This window comes from Hordeum vulgare, chromosome 7H (assembly GCF_904849725.1).
Source record: "Hordeum vulgare subsp. vulgare chromosome 7H, MorexV3_pseudomolecules_assembly, whole genome shotgun sequence".
In the NCBI taxonomy this organism is placed as follows: domain Eukaryota; kingdom Viridiplantae; phylum Streptophyta; class Magnoliopsida; order Poales; family Poaceae; genus Hordeum; species Hordeum vulgare.
The window spans coordinates 614,834,001-614,857,149 of record NC_058524.1 but is presented as its reverse complement, the minus strand read 5'-3'; the positions used below and the strand labels follow the sequence as shown (position 1 = coordinate 614,857,149).

Sequence of the window (23,149 nt, the reverse complement as noted above, 5' to 3'; positions counted from 1 at the left end):
TCTCACTCACAGCAACTCACAACCGCCCGAGCCACGTCCATTTGTATCATCCAGTCCATTCAGAGATAGTCGTTGCAAACCCAAACCCATTGGGCAGGCACATACGCAACACGGAGATTTCCGAAGACGAGCTTCCTGGGCAACGCGTTCCTCGCAGATGGATCAAAATCGCCGTCAGGCTCAGGATCGGTGGTTCTTTGAAGATCAAGTTGTGGCTCTATGTTTTCTGTAGCCAACTTCAACAAGTTCCTGTTTTTGAAACAGTGGCACCTCTAAACAGGAATACAGGATACCTAGCTCTTCATTTCCATATATATAAACCGAGCATGCCCGGGTAGAAGCTGGAGTAGAATACATCCGACGAGGCATGTCACGGCTGTTATTATTCCAATTCCAAACAATAGTGAACTGTTTCGACAGTGTTCGTTCATCAGTATCCAAAATGCAGTCTGCCCTTACTGATAAACAGTTAAGCACAAGACAACACAATATAGTACATAGGGCCAACTATCAGCCTTTACAGACCAAAAAACCTCCTCACCAGTCTGTCATGTATGTATGTATGTATTCCTAGGATAGTATGCCGCTGCTCTGGCAGTCACGCACCGGCAGCGGGAACTTGCACCGAGCGTTAGGGACATTCTGTCCGCAAAAGATGATCAGATCACTTGATCTGGGAACAGACGGCCCGCCCAGCTGGTGTTCAGCAACAAAACGTCGCTCATCCCTTCTCATCGTGCAGAACAAGGCACTGCCTCGGTGGAACCTGCAATGGCGGGAGCATGCAAGTTTACTTAATGCGTTGCTCGCAAACCATATGCCCTAATTAGACAGAGATTATCAGAAATGGTTTGTGTCGAGGGAAAGCGCAGTGGGTGTTACCTTTATTGTGTCTGTAACAGTGAAACTTCTATCTCCTGCAAAGTTTTTCCCTTTGTTTCGACAACATGTCGCCGCACAAATATTGCTCCTACCACGCACGCTGATGAGAACATTGTGTACAGGACTTGTGGGCCAAGTTGCTCCAAAAGACGCAAGAATAACAAACTAACGAAGAAGTTAACGCCCTGCCCATTGCAGTCAATCATCGTGTGTAAGCAAAAGTGGAAACGATTATAACTCAAGGAAATTTGACAGAGAATAGAACTATAATCAAGGATATCTAGTGCATTCCTGTCTACTGGTATTTCAGCTCTTCATTGGAAAAATCTACAGAAGCTGTCTGCATTGATTTAACCGCTGGTTAAACTACATACATACAGCAGCAACCATATCTTGCTATACTCCCTCCGTTACTAAATATAAGTCTTTTAAGAGATTCCACTACGGACTACATACGGATGTATATAAACATACTCTAGAATATAGATTCGCTCATTTTGCTCCTTTTGTAGTCCGTAGTGGAATCTTTAAAAAGACTTATATTTAGAAACGGAGGGAGTAGTTTATAAGCATGCTTGCATGATGAGGATTGACTGTATACAAATTTCCTTCACAAAAGGTGTTCACGGGTACTTATGTTGCGCACATGGGAGATGCATTAATTTTGTTAAAAAAAGGCTTCAGCCTACAACGTCTAACACTTGATTACCACGACAAAATTATGTGTCTTCAATCTTCATAAGCATGCAGATGGTTAGTATAACAGTTTGGCACCCCCTTGCAGCCTGGTGACTTGAACTGCTTGGCTACTTACAACTTCAAATCATTCGAATCTATGCCCAATTCAGACTGGCTAACCCATAACTGACAGAAAATAGTCAATTCTTCAATTGCTCACAGTAATATAACTGGATATACGACCATAACCTTCTGTCTGTTTTCCATGTTCCATTCAAAGGGTGTGCAGGTTTCTTTACCGAAATTTGAACACTACCGAACACCAAGGCATTTTCGTTCTTTTCTAGTTTATGCAGTTACTTGCAATTGAAACAAAGCACATGGCAAACTAGCGTACAAATTTAAAATGCACATGGCAAATATGCGTACAAATTTTCCATATTGGCAGATTTCACTTGGTCCGATGAAAAACATTTAGCTTGAATCAATTGTTGCTTCATGCTGAAAAGTGAAAACTCTTACCCAATGCACTGACATACACAGAGCCATGGCTTTGGCCCGAATTTTGTTCGGGAAAATCTCAGGCAAAAGAAGTCCTGGAACTGGGCCTGCTCCCAACGAAAATGCCAAGACAAACCTGCCAACAAAATGTCCAATTATAAGTAACATATGTTCCATAATGATCTTATAATTGTAAGAAAGAAAATATAACTGGCAAAAAAGATCAGGAGAGCGCATAGGCAAAGTGCTTCATATGTTGGTGACTAGCATACAAGTTAACTGAATAGAAAGTAACTACCATAGTGGCTCAGTGGTGGCATAGCCGGAGTCCTTGACCTCTACAGGTGCAAATATTGAGTGTGGCTATGAGTTGGGGTGGGGGTGGGCGAGGAGAAGGGGAATATCATAGATCAAATTCCACACCCCTGTCACATGTGTTGCTCACTTGGCGAGGCCTTTAGCCACCTCAGGGCTGATGGGTGAGCCTAGGCTGTCAGATTTCTGTGAACGCACCTAAGCCGGCAATTTGGGTTATATGCGGCATGTCTGAATCGGAGTGGTTTTGCTCAAAATTATATTGAGGTGGTAGTGAGCAACAGTGACCGTTAAAGTGGTGGTTTGGGGCAACTTATTCGTTGAACGTAGATGATTTGAAGAACCAAAACAAAGGATAAGAAACTTGCATGGTAGGAAGCTACTGAATGTATAAAACTGCATGACTTACAGCAGTATGCCACCAACTGAAAGATACACACTTGCAGAACCAAGGTGACGATTCGCTCCAATAGCCTGAAGTCCCATTGAGAAGGCCTACACGTTACACCAGTAAGGAAGCACAGTCAGTAGTGTTCCATATATCTTACAAGTTACAATTACAGTAATTGCTCACCATGAAAAAGAAGCTTCCTGCAAGGAGCATTTTTCTGCCTAGTTTGTCCATTAGAAGCATAGCAACAATAGAACCTGGCAGCGAACACAACAAAGTAAGATCAGCAACTGAATATAACATGGCAGTAGAAGAACAAACAGCTTTGAGGGCCTCACCTGATAAATTTGCAATCCCCATGCATATATTGGCAAGGCTAGAGGGCACCCCCACACTTCTGAACACAGTTGATGAGAAATAGAACACAGAATTTATGCCCGATAACTGTTGTAAAGCAAAGAGCGTTGTGCCAATAAAAACAACTGTAGCAAAAAAGGGACTTGTAATGAACAAACTTCAAGGAAGAACAGAAATAATGTAACACTGAAGCAGAAAACTGCGACACAATCGACAGCTTGTACCATTGAAGTGACGACCATAAAACAACTCTGAGAACTTCACACTTTCCCCATCATCTCCTCTCTCCGATCGAGAAAGTTCTGCCATAGCAGACTTTACGTGAAGAGGGCCTAGAAGCTTCTCAAACTGCATTTCTGCTTCGTTTGTTCTTCCGCACTGCATACAAGAACAGGACTCATTAAATCGTTTAGAAGACTGCTAAACATGTTACTTCCTAGATGTAAGTTGTGTGTGCGTGCGCGCGCACTGGAACTGAAGAAACAAAATAATACCACACTGGACCATAGTCAGAGATGTATACATATCGCAATATAAACACAGTACTGAGGTAACCTAGAAGCTCATTGATCTGTAGAATTATATATGTGTTGTATCTGACCTATAACTCCGCCTATGTTGTCTTAGCATAGCCGGTCCCAAGCCCGGGTAAAGGAGGAGGGTTGTGATAGGCGTGGCGAGCCAACGTGAAAAACCCAGCCACTCTTATGGAGATGAAACCCAAAGGGAACTTGTTGTTGTTGTTGTATCTGACCTATATGTTTCAATGAATTACTGTTCCTTCATATTTCCGAGCAGATATATGTACCTAGTACTACTTAACTAACAGTAGGCAATAATTTCTTGTAGGGACAAAAGGCTGTAGGGTGGTGGGCAAAGATTGTAGGCAACAGAACAATATACAGATTGATGGATTCAACACATACCCAGTTTAGAGAATAATAACCTTCAAACACTAGTGAAAACTGGGAAGACAACAGATGGATATTGCAGACAGTTTACCAAAACTTGTGTTATTTCTAACAAGTAACACATAATTTCAAACGCGGTAAAAATGATATCCAAGTTAGTGCTCAGGAAATCAACACCCTATTGCATGACTAGCAAAGGCACATAATATTGAACTATAGAAGCCCATTCAGAGAGAAGTGGGCACTTCCATAGGTTTGAACCTTTGAACTGAGAAATCGGAAAGGTGACATGAGAAAACAAGCAATATCCAGGCGTGTTTGAGAAAAGAAAAGAAAGCAATATCCCTAAGTAAAGGCACCTTATATAGCCACTGGGGGCTTTCAGCACAAAACTCTATAGCAATAGCTTGTAAAGCTGCTGGGACAGCTGAAACCCAGAAACACACTCTCCACCTGCCATTGGAAGCATAATGTCAGTACACTTCAGTTCTGTACACATCAATTGTAACACACAACTAAAGACTGGAGAACTTGAGCACAAGCTTCTGACCATCTATCAATGTCCTTGACAGGGGTGCCGACTAGGAGAGAAAATAAGATTCCCAAACAGGTCGCAATCTGAACAAGGCTGCCATATGTACCCCTCACGGAGGGAGGAGAGACCTAGATTCAAGCAGATAGGTGATAGTGAGCACTGGCAAACTATGTTGATTTTGATGTCTGTTGTTAGGAATCATACATTGACAAAAATACTAAACGCATACCTCTGTTATATAGAGTGAAGCCACCGGTGGACCCAACCCCATTCCGACTCCAACCAATAATCTTCCAAATAGCATACCTTCCAGACTGTTGGTGAGAGCACTGCAAAATGTTTTTTTCTTCTTCAGAGTGGTCTAACAAAACATAATCTCAGGAATGATTTGTATCCAAATTATCAAAAAAAAAAACGAGAGCAGACATGGTTCCTTCTAACTGTAGATCAGATTAAGTAGTATATTTGGAAAACAAAGCACACTGAATGATTGTACACGGCACAGACTGCTGGTGTATTTAATTTCCTGATCTAGTTTTATTTGCTGAGTGCAAGTAAATGACACAAAATGACCAAATCAGCAGTCGGCAGTCAATGTGTATTTTGTTTAAAACACCCAGCAATCCACTACTAATAGTAGTTGCACTAAAAAAGAAGGAATACTAGCAGGCAGGTGGCAATTAAACAAAGTTAACGAAACTGGACAGGGACAAGTATTGATTTATAACAGGGCTTACTATGAACAAGACGCTGGCATACTATAAATAGAAGACGATACCTTAAGGCGGCTCCCATGATCATGGGCAGCGCACTGAGCTGAAAAGCGCGGCGCCGGCCGATTCCGTCGGCGACGGAGCCGCTGAACAGGCATCCGAAGAACGCTCCCCCCAGGCATATGCTGACCACGAGCCCTGCATCCATCCACGGCAGGAAGCGCGCGCACACACACACAGAGACGAATCTCATGACCCCGATTCCCCAATCAAATCCGGTAAGAAGTTTGCGTTTATAGCATGGAGAGGTGGTGGTTTGTACCTTCGGCCAGCGTGTTTCCGGCGAATCCGAGGTCGGCGGAGATGCTGTCGAGCGGCTCGTTCACGACCCTGCGGCAACCACCATGACGTCACCAAGGAAACGGACATGAGTACTATGCATCTCGCGTGACGGAGCACTATAGAGATGCGTGAGATCCCTCAGAAGAAGAGAGAGACATTCGGCAGGCGTGGGGATGGATGGGATGATGATGGGGGCGAGCGAGCGAGCACGCACCCTGTGTGGTATCCGAAGAGGAAGGAGGTGACGGTGGCGACGCACACGTGCGGCAGCGACCTGCGCCACGACGGGCCTGCCGCTGCCCCTGCGCCTCCGTCGGGCGCCCTCGCTGCTGTCGGATCTAAGGCGTCAGCACGGTAGATTCGGCAGGGAAAGGGAAACAAGGAAGCGGAATGCGAAGGGGGGGAGGGAGGGGAGGGGAGGGGAGGCACCTGGCGTCTCGAGGTCGGGGTCCATGGCGGCGTCCCGGGACGGCACGCGCTTGTACGCGGAGGTGCTCAGCTTCCACCGCATCTCCAGAAGAAACCAGAGCGGCCCCGAGGGATTGGGATTGGGATTCGGAAAATGGAAAGCGATGCCAGAGGGGGGAGGGAGGGGATCTGAGGGAGGGAGGGAGGAGGGGATGAGCGTGCGTGGCGTAACCCCCCGCCTATATTGATCTGTTGACTACTTTTGAGTGGGTCTGGCGTGGTAGCACGGGGACCGACGACGACGAGGAGGAGGAGAAGGACGGAGAAGGTGGTGGCGGTGGGGAGAAAGTGCTTCGTTTCTCCGTTGGTTGGCGAGATGGATGGAGCTCGCGGCGACGCGTGGCCGCCCGCGGGAATCCAGGACCGGCCATCCCCACCCCACCGGGCCGGGCCGGGCCGGGCCCGCCGCGGTTCGTCGGCGAGCGAGTGATGAATATCGTCGGCGAGCATGTGACTGGGGGGGAGCGGTTCGTCGGATGCCACCTGTTCAGCGGCCGGATTCGGCCGAAGCGATTCGGTGGCCAGGTACCAGACCCGATGCCCAACTCTTTTTTTTTTGAAGTAAAACAGGTACCAGGAATGCGGTGGCGTTGGCACGGCCAGATTCTGCACGGTGCCATGGCTCTTCTGTTTCTGCGCTTGGGTACAGATCTGGCCAAACGGGCCGTGCCGGCACGGCCGTGCTAAACGTGTCTGGCCCGGCACGGCCCGCCAAGGCACGTTTAATAATCGGGTCGTGCCGTGTCAACCCGTGGGCTGTGCCTTCAGGCCCAGTTACTAAACAGGTCGGTCTGTTGGTCCGATAACATGCTGGGCTACACAATTTTAGCCTCATGGGCTTGTTTTTAGGCCTATTGCGTCATATATTATGTATATATATATATTAAAAATATTTAAAAATATGTAAAAAAATAAACGGGTCGTGTCGTGCCGGCCCGCGTGCCCAGCCTCCAGGCCCAGACACGGCCAGAGGCGTGTCGTGTGCCTGGCACGACCCGTTTAAATCATGCCGGGTCGGGCCCGTGTCATGCCGTCTTGGCGGGTTGGGGGCCGGCCCGTTTGGCCAGGTATACTTGGGTACAGCCCGGTCACCATTTTACATGTCGCGCCGGGTAACTTTACTTGGATTACCAGCAGCTTTAGCCCATCTCCCACGTAGAACCTCAAAATGTTCTTATACGTTTGGATCAAACTGCATGTGGCATTCAACGCGTGTTCGTATCGATACGTCGAACGGTTTATACGCAACTAACGTGGACGGAGGGACCTTCTGACAGCAAACGCCTGAATCTTTTCACGCACGAAAATACATCGTGCCCTGCGATATGCACACCATCCATGATCGTAACGAAAGGTCATTAATTATCGTATCAATGATACGTCGTCCAGACCTCCGTCGCCGAGTATTGTGGCGTGGTTGGTATGCTGGAGGCAAGGTGATCGTTGCGCATGGTAGAGGGGGAGGTCGTAAGTTTTCCATTCTTCTTGCTCGACTTGTTGATTGATTTGTTCATTCATACTCAACATTGTTATTCACATTGTGTAGCTCGCACGCGTTGTTGCCTCAGCGTACCACATGATATAGGGGTGGCCATTTATGCATATGCACCGTTGGATGACGCATGTACGAGACGACATGGTTCGTTCATGAAAAAAATGTTGAATATCAGAGTAATCTCATTGAATTTGAAGTATTGTTGTAGTAGACTTATTTACATGTTGTGCATGAATGATTCGTGCTGTTTTTTTATCTGAACAATGATGACATACCATGTGTTTGCATGAATTTTGTGTGATTAGCTAAAACAGTTGTTAAAATGTATGCAAACAGCGTTACACTATTAGAAAATAGGCTTAGCAGTGGCGGATGCAAAATGGGTATCAGTGGCTGGTCATGGGCCCACGCAAGCCCGCCACTGACTTTCCACCACTGCTAAAAGACCATCAGTGACGTTATAAAGTAGCACCTACCACTACTAATATGGTGCACCATAGCAACGATGGCACTCGCAAGCATTGTGCTCTGCTCGCCCCTTCTAGTAATTTTTGGATTTAAAAAAATATGCACATACTGTATTGTGATGTATACATGTGACGCCCTCGATTTAATCGTACGCTAATCATACACGCAAATGCGTACGACCAAACCCAAGGACTCACGGGAAGATATCACAACACAACTCTAGACACAAATAAAAATAACATCAGCTTCATATTACAAGCCAGGGGCCTCGAGGGCTAGAATACGAAAGCTCGATAAACACACGAGTCAGCGGAAGCAACAAATATCTGAGTACAGACATAAAACAACATGGGGTGCCTTAGAGAAGGCTAGCACAAAAGATACAACGATCGAACGAGGCGAGGCCTCCTGCCTGGGAACCTCCTAACTACTCCTGATCATCAGCGGCCTCCACGTAGTAGTAGGCACCGTCGGGGTAGCAGTCGTCGGTGGCGGGGACCTCCATCTCCTGGGCTCCATCATCTGGTCGCAACAACGGATCAAGGGGACAAAGGGGGAGCAAAGCAGCGGTGAGTACTCATCCAAAGTACTCGCAAGTCTTACATCAGAACTATTCTAATTATGCATCAGTATCAAAGAAGGAGGTTTATATGTGGACTGACTGCAGCAATGCGAGAATAGAGAGAGAAGGCCTAGTCCTATCGAAGACTAGCATCCTCAGGGTCTTGCAGCAACAGACGAGAATAGAACAGGGGTAACACATTAATAGTCATATTGTTGCAGCAATATTAATGTGAGGTCACGCCTAAAGATCCTCCCTCGACTCCCTGCGAGGAAGCAATCCCGAGGCAAACTAATTCCAGTTAAGTAACAATTGTAGTTGTAAAAGATCGGGGCACAACTCCAAGTCGTCCTGTAACCGTGGACACGGCTATCCGAATAGTTAATTTTCATCCCTGCAGGGGTGCACCACATGTCCCGTCACGCTCGATAACACTCTGGCCGGACATACTTTTCTGGGTCCTGCCCGGCCTCGGAATATCGACACGTCGCAGCCCCACCTAAGACTAATCAGAGAGGCCAGCCCGCCGGTCTAACTCCTAAGCACAAAGGGTTCGTGGGCCCAGTTCCCCTTCGCGCTCCTGCACGTGGCGTGGGCGGCCGACGTCAGTCCTAGCATCCCTTAATCACAAGAGCGATGCATCTCGGGACCACTCGGGCGCGCGCCGCTACATTGATGGCATCTGAAAAGCTTCAGCTGATACCGCGACGCCGAGTACCCATAATTCTTCCCGCGTAGCCGGTTAGTGCGAAAAGGTCTCCGACCAACCCAGATCAAAATACCCAAATCCATTAACATTTTAATTAGGCCAACAACACGGTGTCACGGGAATCCACCCGTCTTACAACTAATCACCAATGATCCCAGTAACCTGGTCGAGTAACTGTGTGGTTGTAACATCGGGGGGAATCCGAGGTATCACCCTCGTTGGATTCCGAACGATGTACCCGTCAAGGTGGGCTTAGAGGAATCACCCTCGGGGGTCCCACACTTGCGGGGTTGCACAACAGAGGCGTCATCGGGAATGGTGAAAGAGGAATCACCCTCGCCAACCACGACCGACTAGCTATACTACAGAGATATCATCAGGAGTACTTAGCGAGGTGTCACCCTCGGTACCCGATAGTATCTCTGTAGCGTCGTACAACGAAGGGGGGTGTATGTGCCGTGTCGGGTCTGGCTCGTCGATCAGGGATCGAGATTGAAAACAAGCGGGGCAACTGGACTACGGGGTCAGAGGGGATGACTGCTCCACCTATACTAAGCATATTAAAGGTACATGACTGAAAGTAGCAGTTCATCAAAAATAGGCTATGCATCAGATATAGGAGCTAACTACAACAGTAGCAAAATACTAATGCAAGCAGTAGGAAGAAAGACATAGGCGATATAGGAATGATCAAGGGGGGTTTGCTTGCCTTGCTGCTCTGCGGCAAAGTACTGATCGGCAGGGTCGTAGATGTACCCGGCGGCAGCGTCAGTCTCGGGGTCTACCGGTAAGAAGAGGGGGAAGAAACAATAAATAATAGAACCGATGCAACACAAAGCATGACATGGAAAGATGCAGGCTAGACATGAGCTAACGCAGCAACATCCGTCATAGACGGGTCGGAAGAATATCTGACGATATTTTCCGGGACTCGGGCTACTACCGGTTATACTGGAAATGATAGAAAAGTTCCATGTTTGCTATGCTAGAGACGCGTGACAGACGAACGGGCCGTGTATCCGGGTTCGTCTCGTTTTGCTGATCAACTTTCATGTTGAAAATATTTTGATCTGACTTACGGATTATTTTATATTATTTTTCAAAGTTTTATTAATTATTTAGGAATCAAAAACAGATTTAGCTATTTTAATAAAATCCCATTATGACATCATCGCGATGTCATGCTGACATCAACATTTGACTGGTCAACTGACCAGCGGGTCCCGAACGTCATAGGCACAAGTTTTTATTAAGATTAATTATTAATTAATCAGATTAATTTAGTGGGGGACCCACGTGTCATACTCTAATTATTCTAATTAATTAATTTAACTAATATATCTATTTATTTATTTAATAAAAACATATATTTTTATTATTTATATTAACTATCGCGTGGGGCCTCCCTGTCATAGACAGCGGGTGCATTGGCCCCACCGGTAAGTGGCCTAAGGCTAAAAACACATTTTTAATCACAAATACATAACCATACAAATGTCGTATTTCTCCACATGCCTATATACGCAAATACATACATAAATACGGGTATCAAATACATACATACATACATACGGAATACAACATTTGTTTTTTTTATTTCTCTCAAAACTCTCATCTCCCTCTCTCTGTTAACAACTATAGCAGAGAGGTTCTTTGCTAACTCCACATAGAAGAACCAAATGTTCAATCCTTCCTACCGGAGTCTACCGTCGACGGATCGGGGTCCCGTTTGCCGGAACGGAACCGGGGCGGCGAGGAGAACGACATGGTGGGAGGAGCCCGAGGAGGGGCTCACCGACGTTGACGGGAGGGGCCGGTGAAGCCGGAGTTTGCGGGAAGGGGCGGAGGAGACGGCGTGGAGGCGGACGAGGCGGTGACGGTGACGGCGCGATTTCGGTGAGGACGGTGGTGATGGTGGTGACGCGCCGGCGAGGGCCTCCCGGAGCCGTGATGGTGGTGGTCGCCGGAGTTGGTGAAGGGGGCCGGCCGATGGTGGCCCGGGGGATGGCCGACCGAGGTGTGGGGGCTCGGGTTGGGGCCGAGAGGGGCCGGCCGACGGGATGGGGAGGGCCCCGGCCGCCGGATCCGGAGGGGTGGTGGCCGGCTCTAGGTGAGAGGCGAGGGAGGCCGGCGGTGGAGGCGAGGTGGGTAAGGAGGCCGGGGGTGGGGAGGTGCTGGCCAGCATGATGGAGGGCCGAGGGGCTGGGAACTCGCCAGCGGGAGGAGAAGGCCGTGGGGGGGGGGGGGGCTCGCCGGCGGGAAGGAGGAGGCCGTGGGGGGCGACGGGGGAGCTCTCCGGCGGGAGGAGAGGAGGGTCGTGGGGGAGGGAGATGGGGGATCTGGCGTGGGGTGGAAGAGGGAGTCACGGGAGAGAGAGGGTTCTCTCGTGGGGGTGAGGGGCTGGAACGAGGGAGAGGAGGCCCCTCGTGCGGGCGGGTGGGTGGCGAGGAGAGCCTCCCTGGTGGCGGCAGCAGGGGAGGGAAAAGGGGGAAGTGGGGCGGTTGGGCTTAGGGTTTGGGGGGGGGGGGGTTTATACCTCCCCAATTAGGTGGGCTCGCTGGGTCAATTTGGCCCAGTTGGGCCGGTTGGTTTTGTTTTTTTTTTCTTTCACTATTTGTTTTACTATTTGATTTTTCTTTTTACATACTTTCTTTTTCTTTATACTTTATTTTATCATTATTATTTTTAATACTTTCCTTTTTATATATATCCTTTTAATATTTGTAATGAACTTATAAAGTAATTTTCTTTTGTTTTCAAATTTGGAATCCGGATAGACTTGAATCAACACGGGTTTGAGATGGGAATTCGATGACGTGGCGCCATTAGCGGTTGATCACTGTAGCTTAATTACAATAAGTTCTGTTGCAAAAGTCGAGGATGTCACATATACACTTCATGCAATCTTCATTACTCACATGTGCTGAAGCATAGCATATAGGCTGGCATGAAGCACACGAGTTTATATACACCATCAATTTACAAATACATAGGGTGGTCCATCGCACACATAGAGATGTTCTAAATCGTCAAGAAAGAAAATAGGATAGATGCTGGTAGGAAGAAGAGGGTGTTGCAAGGAGCCCTTGATCGCCTGCGCCCTCCTGCTGCTCCTCAAGCTCGCGCCCTCCTATCGTCGTCAAATTCGCGCCATGATGACTTGCAGCAAAATGGGAAGGAAAGGAGGAGAAAGTGAGGTGAAGTACGAAAGCTGAATTCCGACGAGAAATGAGGGGATGGACCTACCTGACACGCACCCTGTGTGGTATCCAAAGAGGAAGGAGGTGATTGTGGCGACGCACACGTGCGGCAGTGACCTACTACACGACGGGCCTGCCCCTCCTCCGCCTGGTCCGTTGGGCGTCCTCCCTGCCGTCGGATCTAAGGCATCACCGTGATAAATTCGATAGGGAAACAACAAAGCGGAATGCAAAGGGGGTCGATGGTGGGAGGGAAGGACGGAGGGACGGACCTGGCGTCTCGAGGTCGGGGTCCATGGCGGCGTCTCGGGATGGCACACGCTTGTACGCGAAGCTGCTCAGCTTCCACCGCATCTCTGGAAGAAACCAGAGCAGCCCCGAGGGTTTGGGATTTGGAAATGGAAAGCGATGCTGTCACGCCCAAGATGCGACCCTATCCTCAATTTGGCACGAAGGCCTCGTCAGGGATAGTAAGAGCTGGGTCCGACTACGGACGAAAAACAAACGAGAAAAATAAGAACGACGTCCATCCTTGCTATCCCAGGCTGCCGGCCTGGAACCCATCCTAGATCGATGAAGAAGAAGAATAAGAAGAAGCAACTCCAAATGAACAATCAACGCGCTCACGTCAAGTAACCTTTACCTGTACCTGCAACTGGTGTTGTAGTAATCTGTGAGCCACAAGGGACTCAGCAATCTCATTTCCAAAGGTATCAAGACTAGCAAAGCTTAATGGATAAGGTATGGTTAAGTGATGAGGTTGCAGCAGCGGCTAAGCATTTATTTGGTGGCTAAACTTACGAGTACAAGAAGTAAGAGGGGGAAGATCTACGCATAGCGGACGGGGACTACGGATGATCAAATGAATGATCCTGAACACCTACCTACGTCAGACATAACCCCACCGTGTCCTCGATCGGAGAAAGAACTCACGAAAGAGACAGTCACGGTTACGCACACAGTTGGCATATTTTAATTAAGTTAACTTCAAGTTATCTAGAACCAGTGTTAAACAAAGTTTCCACATTCCCACATAACCGCGGGCACGGCTTTCCGAAAGATTTAACCCTGCAGGGGTGCTCCAACTAATCCATCACAAATTACCACAAGCCGCATAGAAATCCTCAATCACGAAGCTCGCGATCTCGTCGGATTCCCTAGTGGAAAACCTCAACTCTGAGATTACCCAAAGCATCACCGGAATCCCGATGCACAAGATATCTCGTCAAAGGTAAAACTAATCCAGCAAGGCCGCCCGACGTGTCGACGTACCCGATAGGAGCCGCGTATCTCGTTCTCAGGACACGACGGATGGAACTAGCTACGAGTGCCAAACCTCGAGTTTCCTCGCGGTGGCCCCGCAGGCAGACCGTTTGGGACCAACACCATCAACATTGGCCCCTCCTGTTTATGTAAAATTACTCCTCGGGTAGCGCTAACTCCCTATGCATTTCAGTATTATCAAATTATTATGTTGGGCAAATGTAGAACCAAAGTTGGGCCTTGCCAGACCAGCTTTAATCTAAAACGAATTATCAAGGGGGTCCCCATAACAACCCCGATCGTGTTAGGAGCGCTCAATTATGGAACATAACACGGGTAGCCGAAACTAAGGGGGCAAAGGTGGAACAAAACACCAGGCTAGAAAGGCCGAGCCTTCCACCTTTTACCAAGTATATAGGTGCATTAAATTAAATAGCATTAAATAGGGTGATATAACAAGGAACCCATGTTTTCACATGGAAGACTGCACCTGCAACTAGCAACGCTACACAGGGTTAAGCAAGCAGTAACATAGCCAATCTGTGGTTTGCTAGGTCGTACAGGTTGAAGGTGATCATGGCATTGTTGAAAGGCTGATATTTAACATGTGGTAGGCAACGAGACATAATCGATAGAAGCGGTAAAACTAGCATGGCAATGATAGTAATGGTATCTGGGGAAATGATCATCTTGCGTGAGATCCCGCTTGGAAGAAGAATGACTCCGTGAAGTAGACGAACCGACGTAGTCGAACGGGTCCTCACAATCCGGCACGCTGCAGAACTCTACCGAGACGAAGCAAACCGGAAACACAAATAAACACACGGAATTCACCACGCGATGCACAACACATATGATGCATGAGCAACTAAATACATGCAAGTCACGGCATGACAATTCACACAACCAACACTACACATTAAGTGAAGTTCAATATGCAACGGGTTGCATATTGACGAAACTCCACGTTTAATTATTTAGTTTACTCCCGGTTATTTACACGGCAATAATAATGTTGTAAAACATGCAAGAGGTGAAGCGGAAATTAAACTACCTATCTAGAAATTTTAAATGAGGTCGGAAATGACTTATAGCATCTCCGAGACGACCTCACATGTTAATTTACAATTCTGTCCAGATCTGAACTAATGCTTTTAATTAGTTGTTAAACAGCAAAAAAAATAGGTCCACGTGATTCTACGCGTCAATGCAAGCAATCTACACATCAAGAACATCTTCAACGGAGCTACGGTTCAAAAGATACAGACACCGCAAGATATGATGGCATGAATGCAATATGTGTGCAACGATGGCTACGAGCACTTCAAAACAAACAACCAACAAGAGAAAATGAAACTACACGAGATTCTAAGCAAGTTTCATATAGGACACGATCAAATCGGAGCTACGTATCAAAATCTATGAGCAAAACGAGAAATCACTACAATCTGCCAAAATCAGCCACATAGCATTTTCTACGCCCCACACTACGACTACACAACTCCGATATGCTCAAGCAAGGCATGGCACGGAAGAGGGCAAGAAACACTACTACAAACAACTAACAACAACTAGCATGGCAGCAAGGAGCACTAGGAAAAGAAGACACAAAATGGCATCTCACACACTATTCCAGACTTAGTGAAAATTACACCCCATGAAAATGCAGTTTTCGATCTGAAGCCATATTGACAGCAGCAAAATCATAATATGCAGGACTCCAAATGGCATGAAAATTTACAGCATGATAGAGAAACACAAGGGGTACAACTAACTCCATTGTACCAACCTCAAAAGAGCTACAGATCACAAGATGCAAGCAAGACAAGACAGCAACAAAATATAACAGATTCCAGACTTAGAAATATTTCAGCTTCTCTAAAACAACATTATTTCTAGCAACTTGAGAGCAAGCAAAACACACCTAAACATGCATTTCTATTGCAACCGAAAATACCAGGAGCTAGACAAAACATCCAAGAACAACTCTCTAGTTGACAACTCCGTCAAACGAAGCACGGAATAAATCCTACGAATTAAACAAAAGGGCATCACGGCAAAATATCGCGTGAACTAACTTACTCAAAATCTAAAACTAATTGCACAAAAAAATCCAATGGATTTTTCTACCCCGGAAACATATAAAATATGTGGGGTTGCAACACCAAATAATGCCACAGAAAAAATGCGAGAAAATAACCTATGCACGGGAAAATAAACTACCGGCAAACCCTACTCGTAAAAATACCAATGACCGCTCTAAAATACATGGAAAAATGGTCCCTAAAACATGGACATTTTATCTACGGCATACGATCAATCCGGACTTGCGCGAAAATTAAATACGAACTATATCCTATTAAGACAGCACGTTATTCTAGGCATCCGGCATGCTTAAACGATGCCAAACTATTATGCAAGTTGTGAAATCATGATATACGCGCAAAACTACCCCAAAACCATATACAATATGTCGCGATCCGACTTACGGATTTAAAACTACGGGCGTAGCAATATACGACTATTTACTGGAATTAACTACACTGAAATAAAACCTGAAATGCTAAATGGGCCGACAGGGACGCAAGATAAAAAAAATGCAAGGCGGGGGATAGAGCTCGGGCTCACCTTGGGGTGAGCCTCTTGGGCCGGTTGGAGGGAGGAGCAGATGGGCCGGGGCGAGACCGGCCTGGATCGGGGGATAGGAGGAGGTCGCTGGGCTACCTGGGCCTCGGGTGCGTGGCACTGGGCCGGGGCAAGACAGCCGGCCGGGCCGGCTAGTGGCCATCTGCTGGGCCTCGGCAGGAGGCCAGCCGAGGAGCCGGTCGGGGCGAGGGAGCGACTGCCCGTCGTCTCAACCCTTCCGCTCGACCTGGCGAGGAGAGGTCGCCGGCGGCACAGCACCATCGCGACAGTTCCTGGCGATGGATCCAACAGGGAACCGGCATGGGGCGACGCAGGCAACCGGATCTGGCGACTGGACGCGGACCGACGGCGACTGGTGGCGCAGCGTCATGGCGAGGTGGGTCCAGCGGCGATGGCTTCAAGCTGCAGCGAGACGTGGGCGCGGTAGGCAGCAGCGGCTCGTTCCGGCGACCGGGGTTCGACCGGCGGCGGGAGGCGGCCGGGGAGGCGCGGCACGGGACCGCCGGCGAGGATGCCGGAGGCACGGGGATCCAAGGGCAGGCGGCGGGGTTGGCCATGGCCAAGAGCTCGGAGGAGGAGGCTCGGGCAGGGAGAATGGGGCGGCGGCCGGATGGGCTTCGGGCGGGCCGCGCGCGGGCTCGGGCGGGCCGGGCGGCTGGCGGGAGGAGAGAGACGTGGGAGGCTAGGGTTTGGTGGGGGGCTGCGCGGAAAACGAGGAAGAGAGAGTGGTAGGCTGTCTTAAAAATAGGAGGGGTATATATATATAGACAAACGAGGGGGCTAGGTTACCCGAAATCGCGTTCCGGATCCAACCGCGGGGTCGGATTCGAACGATTCCGCACGCGGGAACGGGTACGTGGCCGTGTAGGGTGGTTTACCGGAGACGAGAGGGAGAACGGGCGGCGCGGCAACGAATTTTAAAACACCGACACACGTCCGACGGTAGTCCGAATACGGTGCCGCTACGGTCGACCGTTCGGGTACCAGACAAAATCCGATCGCGACGAAATTCGACAGACGGCCTAGCTATAACTAATCACGACCGCATACGAAGTCTCACCTCAATCAGAGAAAGTTTTAAACACACTTTTAAAACAGGGTTTTGACGATGCCGCGGGCGCGTGCGTGAGCGGTCGGACTTGGAACGGACAACGACGCGAACCGGCAACTAACAATGGATGCAAGTTTTGAAAACAAGCGGCAACGGGGTGCTGATGCAATGCTGATGATGCGCATGATGCGATGATGATGCGACAAAAGAAAATAGACACACGACGAAAACGGAAAGGAAAGGGGAATCTTCTGGATCGTCGGCATCGGGTTGTCACAGATGCGATAGGGGGAGGGGTCTGAGGGAGAGAGGGGAGGAGCGTGTGTGGCATGGGGACCGACCATCGGACGAGGAGGAGGAGGAGGAGAAGCACAAATAAAGTGGTGGGGGCGGGAGAAAGGAATGCCTTTGCTTCCTTTCTCTGTTGGTTGGCAAGATGCGATGTGATGCGTGCGTGTGGAGGTCGCGGTGACGTGTGGCCGTCCGCGAGAATCCAGGACCATCCATCCCCTCCCCACCGAGTCGGTCGGGCCCGCCGGGCTTCGTCGGGGAGCGAATGAATATCGTCGGTTGGTTGGCCCGATATGTTGTTACTGGACGTGGCTAGAGAGCGCATGTGCGCTCGTTCGCAAGATCGAGCACACCTGTCGTTTAGGAAAGGAAGGGAAGGAATCGGAATATACCCCAGAAAAAGGAAGAACAAAGTCCACCTGGTCCCCCTCGAACCAACGGACCCCACCTAGTCCCCCCCCCCTCCTTTTCTTGGCTACCAACGTCGAGCCCCCAATCTTGCAGCCTGTCGTCCTTCTTCCTCTTATTCCCACCTAACCTTTTTAGAATCCTCTACTCTACAGATCTACAAAGCTTGGCAATCATAACGCCTACAAAGCATCACTACAAGAAATATGTCAACTAACGACCTTCAATATTGCTCACCGAATGGTCATTGATTTCCATTTGCGACCTTTTTATGACCAAAAACAGAAGGTCTAAAGCTGAGGGTCTTTAGTGACCTTTAATGACCTTTTTTCTGGATTGGTCGTAGGATTTTATGACCAAACGAAAGCATTGAAATTATTTTGGTCACTAGCAATCAGCCCCGCGCCATGTCGGATCTCACATGGCAAGCCCACGTGGCATAGAATCAGCCCGGTCCAATTCGGTGTTTTAAATGGGCCGAGCCCATTAATCCAGCCCATTTAATGTTTTTTCTCTTTATTTTGCTTAGCTGCATGGGCCTGGCCCAATAATCCCCTACATTTTAGCCTTTTTAATTTTGGGTTGTGGCCTTTTACTTTCTATTGATTTTCTTTTTTAGCCATTTTATTTTTATACTGGTCCCACTAGTCAGATTGGTCCCACATGTCATCCTGATCTCAAAATCGGTCCCACACATCAGAAATTTCAAAATATGTCAAATACCATTATAACTTGAACCCCTTTGCCACGTTACCATTTCTGGGGTATTCAAATCACATACACATTCATTATTTTGAACAACCCAAAGAGCAAATGGAATTCGTCCAAAACAATAATACATTAGTCTATTACAATCGTTACATTATACTACAGCCCAAATAAGCCTACTATTGCCTACAATTACAATACATAATATGCTACTCTTTGCTGATATGCTTCACAGCTACGGACTTGGATTCGTACTTCACCTGTGCAAAAAATAAGAATGAACATATATGAATAAGAATGAACATATAAGAATAAAAATGCTACTACTACACATCTTAGACTCAGAGTAAACAGAAGCAATCAAGATTCAAATTTAAAGATACGGTATGTGACAGAAATGTTCATAGTTGAAGATACAAAAGTGTTCTAAGAAAATGCCAAAGACACATAACAGTACAGAACTATACATCACTTATTATCTGAATTGCAATGTTACATCTAAAAGGTAGACAATTAAATGCTAGTAGTGCGCAGGGCCTTAATCATGCAGCAGAACTGAACACAGAAAAATTATCATCACTTTAAGTAAAGCAGTCGACTACTATATCATACAACCATCCGAAATGGTTTGATAGCACAAAACAGATCGCATATGGTTGTGCAAAGGCATGTACACACAAAAAAGGTGCTTGTTTAGGTGGGAATAATTTGAGTTGCAGAAATGGTTCAGATAAAAATAACAGAAACCAACATCACGGTGAAACAAGTGACCAAGCCAGGCTGATCCGAAACTGATGGTACAACTTTGTTTTGGCAGCGGAGAGAAGCCGAAGGCCATTTTTATAAAACAGCAGGTGAAGCCTTATCAAATAGAGCAGTTGTAAGACAGAAATTGTGGTCTTTCAGTAGCAAAATGGAAGTCAACCTTCCAGCAGACTACACAGTGCCTGCTTAAACAAAAGCAAACATGGCTTCGATACAACATTAATATGTATCCTGTTAGCACAAACAACACTGCATTCCGCAACTGAACCACTGATACTAGGTGCCAAGACTGTTCACAGCAATACTAGCTTAAGGTTAAACAGGAATACGAGCTACATCAATACTAGCTTAAGGTTAAATAGCAATACTAGCTATAGCAATACTAGCTTAAGACTGTTCACGGGAATGTTATATGTAAAGGTTAAACAATGCACTATCGGATAGAAACAACATGGAAGTTCATGGCAAGTTCAGCGCTACCGGAAACTACATGGCAAGATGCTATTGGAGAGAAATAACTTGCTAAGTGGGTGCATAAGTGCCTCTGAAGCATGGGTGCCTAATCAACCTCTCATCCTTTACAATAAAAAACTCATTGGCATGCGAGTTGTTGCTAAGATGTGCTCCTTTTTTTAAACGGATGGAGTGTTATGTTAAAGTATGTCTGTACGACATAATTTCGATATGTCATACAGTTATGAGTTGACAGCATATTTTGCTCTAGGTTGCAACAGATATACAGCACAAGATAGTTAATATCAAACACCTCCTATCTAGCACAATGACTTTTCTATGATAGCTGAAGAATGCGAAGAAGGTTTCAGCAATAGAAACTTTACTGGTGCCATACTCCGTGTCACCTAGGTCTTTTATGCTAACAAGACCCTCATTGTGATCAGTGCCTGCCTTCTTGAGAGTGTCCCCAACCATTATGATCCGCGACTTCTCCGCATTTCCCTGCAGCAGCAACAACAACAACAGTTGGTAAATTTGCAAAAGGCCATCCACATCAGAAATTTGAAACAGATAGCTCATTCACAATGATAAATACAGAGAAACAGCTCGGATGTTTTGGACAAGTTGGCTGCAATATTCCGTCAGTATTTCTCTGGAGTAGATTAGTGGCAATTCGAGTGGTAGAGATCAAGTGATGGAAAGCGGGGAACAGGAAGAATAACGTTGCAAGGTCGAATTTTTACCCCTCTCTTGAGAGAGTGCACGAAGACGCGGCCGTCGACGGCGAGCGCGAAGTGGAGGCCGAGCGGGCGGTCGACGGCGACCATGTACTCGTTGAGGTTCATCCTTCCCGCCACCGCAGGGGGCCCCTCCTCATCCTCCTCCTTCTCTCCGCCCTCCGTGGCCGCCACAACGGCCAGCCCTCTCCTCCTCCCACCACTGCGCCTTCTTGAAGAGGAGGTGTCGGCGCCGCGGACCCTGTATGCCGGCGGGGGCGCCGCCACTGGCCCGAAGTGCGCCTCCACCTGCCGCGTCATGTCGTCCCCGTAGAAGTGGAACACGCACAGGTGCTGGTGGATCTGGTGGAGGGGTGGTGGACGGGGTGGGGAGGCAGGTCCTGGTTGAGGTGCGTGCATAAGTGGTGGATCTGGTTGATATCCAAGAAGGAGGACACGGAGGTAGGTCGGGCAAGCGGTGGGGAGGGGAGAGGGTGGGGGCGGCGGCCATGACCGACGACGACGGCGACGAGGCGTGAGGGAGCAGGCGGGGCGGTGGGTGGCGGCGCCGATGTGGGGAAGGGATTGGATCGGGGAGCTGGAGAGGAAGGAGCTCGGGAGGAGGAAGAAAGGAGGCAGGGAGGTGGATGAAAGATGCGAGCAGGACAAACCTAGGGTTTCATCTACAGAGTAGAGGGCTGTCGTTGGATACAGGATCATCCAACGGTCCTTGATGCATCATCCGCGTGAGATCCTCATGGACCAATCAGAACGGTCCTTGATGCAGGATTATCATCAAAACGTAAAATATCATCACAACGTGAGAGTCTCTACAAAATAAAATTCACAACATCATGGTCACACATCACTTTACTCCCTCCTTTCCGGTTTATAGGGTTCATATCAAAAATTTCAGATTTCCATTATGTTGGGCTCATTTTGAGTCTATGTGAGTTAAAGTGCTTTGAGTCTCATGCCATATTTAATTCATAGAGTTTAGAAAAAGAAGATGAGTGGCTATGCATGCATCGTTTTCTACATCCATCATGCAAGTCCAATGAAAGGAAGGATGCTACATTTATTGTCTTGGAAATTGCATATGTGAGAAATATTTCATTGACTAGTTTAAACTAGTGTCATCCACTCATAATTCACCTTGGTTGATGAGATTTCATATTTGAGCCCTATAAACCGGAAAGGAGGGAGTATGTTTGACGGGTAATTAGAGTGTAACTTAGTACACTTCGTACACGAGAGGATGTTTTTCCTACAAAAGAAATTCACTTTATGCCGCCAATCTTACCAACTTTGGCAAAAATGAAAGATGATATCAACTCAAACTTGGGGAAAGAAACAAAGAAAAGAGAAAGCTTGGACTCGGGTTAGACGAAGCAACTTTATATAGGGAAGACTTTAGACGAAGCAACTTTATCGTGTGTGAAGATTCATGGCTTTCAAGCCAAATGATCAATCTTATGACCACATTCATGATATAGTTTGTTGAAACGATCTAATATTATGCATAAGGATGCATATTGGAATGGCAAACAATGTTGATTAAGGAAGTTTTCATTTTCCTTTTATGAAAAATTCATTTTCCATTTTTCAAGTGCCCGAAATGAGTTTTTTTGTGAAGGACCTACGATATATTTGTTTCAAAATTGTACAAAATCATTTTTCAAAAATACTAGGACATATTTAATGCACAATTGACCAAATGTTTGGGTGTCAAAATATTTTATCCACCTCTAGTGAAAAAGACAAATTGCCGCAGATTCAGTAGGAAGGGGTCAAATTTGAACTAGAGGTGCCTCATACTTTTTTCATGATTTTTTCCTAAAATCATTTTTAGGTAAAGAATCATCTATTTAATCATAGATCCAACAAAATTTTGGCAAGATTCAACCCCTAGCTATGAACGGTCATGCACGCCGTTTCGACCGCATTTTGAAACGGACATAACAAATTAAAAAAATCAAAAAAATGGAAAACCTTCGCGTTGTGTCATAATATGTGACCAAGTTACGAGGAAAAATAATAAACTTATAATACGGTGATTATTATTAAAAAGTGTTCTCATAAATGAGCTATCGTGTGTGAAGATTCATGGTTTTCAAGCCAAATGAGCAATCTTATGGCCACATTCATGGCATAGTTTGTTGAAACGATCTAATATTAAGCACAAGGGTGCATATTGGAACGACAAACAATGTTGATTAAGGAAGTTTTCATTTTCTTGTATGAAAAATTCATTTTCCATTTTTCAAGTGTCCGAAATGAGTTTTTTTGTGAAGGATCTACCATATATTTGTTTCAAG

At 47.0% G+C, this 23,149-nt stretch overlaps 1 protein-coding gene across 3 annotated transcripts; it reads right to left on the bottom strand.

Moving 5' to 3' along the window:
• Window positions 1-364: 364 nt before the first annotated feature.
• On the bottom strand, window positions 365-6,421 carry LOC123410226 (probable plastidic glucose transporter 2). 3 transcript variants are annotated; one of them, XM_045103131.1, is made up of 14 exons: window positions 6,055-6,421; window positions 5,840-5,954; window positions 5,606-5,673; window positions 5,349-5,481; window positions 4,800-4,899; window positions 4,586-4,698; window positions 4,395-4,488; window positions 3,349-3,502; window positions 3,106-3,249; window positions 2,951-3,024; window positions 2,786-2,871; window positions 2,083-2,197; window positions 883-1,067; window positions 365-766 (listed from the first exon to the last, which is right to left on the bottom strand). In XM_045103131.1, the coding sequence occupies exons 1-13, from the start codon at window positions 6,134-6,136 to the stop codon at window positions 885-887; spliced, it is 1,461 nt and encodes a 486-aa protein (XP_044959066.1). In that variant the 5' UTR covers window positions 6,137-6,421; the 3' UTR covers window positions 365-766; window positions 883-884. The 3 variants fall into 3 exon arrangements, with proteins under 3 accessions (XP_044959066.1, XP_044959067.1, XP_044959068.1); XM_045103132.1 differs by having other exon boundaries at window positions 5,840-5,951; window positions 6,055-6,302; XM_045103133.1 differs by lacking the exons at window positions 365-766; window positions 883-1,067 and adding an exon at window positions 1,075-1,222 and having other exon boundaries at window positions 6,055-6,325.
• Between the last annotated feature and the right edge of the window lie 16,728 nt (window positions 6,422-23,149).

What these genes read in the sequence shown, in the direction of transcription:
- LOC123410226 (XM_045103131.1), bottom strand. Translation starts at nt 6,136, where the DNA reads ATGCGGTGGAAGCTGAGCACCTCCGCGTACAAGCGCGTGCCGTCCCGG. An exon ending in CGGAAACACGCTGGCCGAAG is followed by an intron (nt 5,482 to 5,605) that starts GTACAAACCACC and finishes GGATGGATGCAG; the next exon opens with GGCTCGTGGTCAGCATATGC. An exon ending in GTCAAGGACATTGATAGATG is followed by an intron (nt 4,489 to 4,585) that starts GTCAGAAGCTTG and finishes TTCCAATGGCAG; the next exon opens with GTGGAGAGTGTGTTTCTGGG.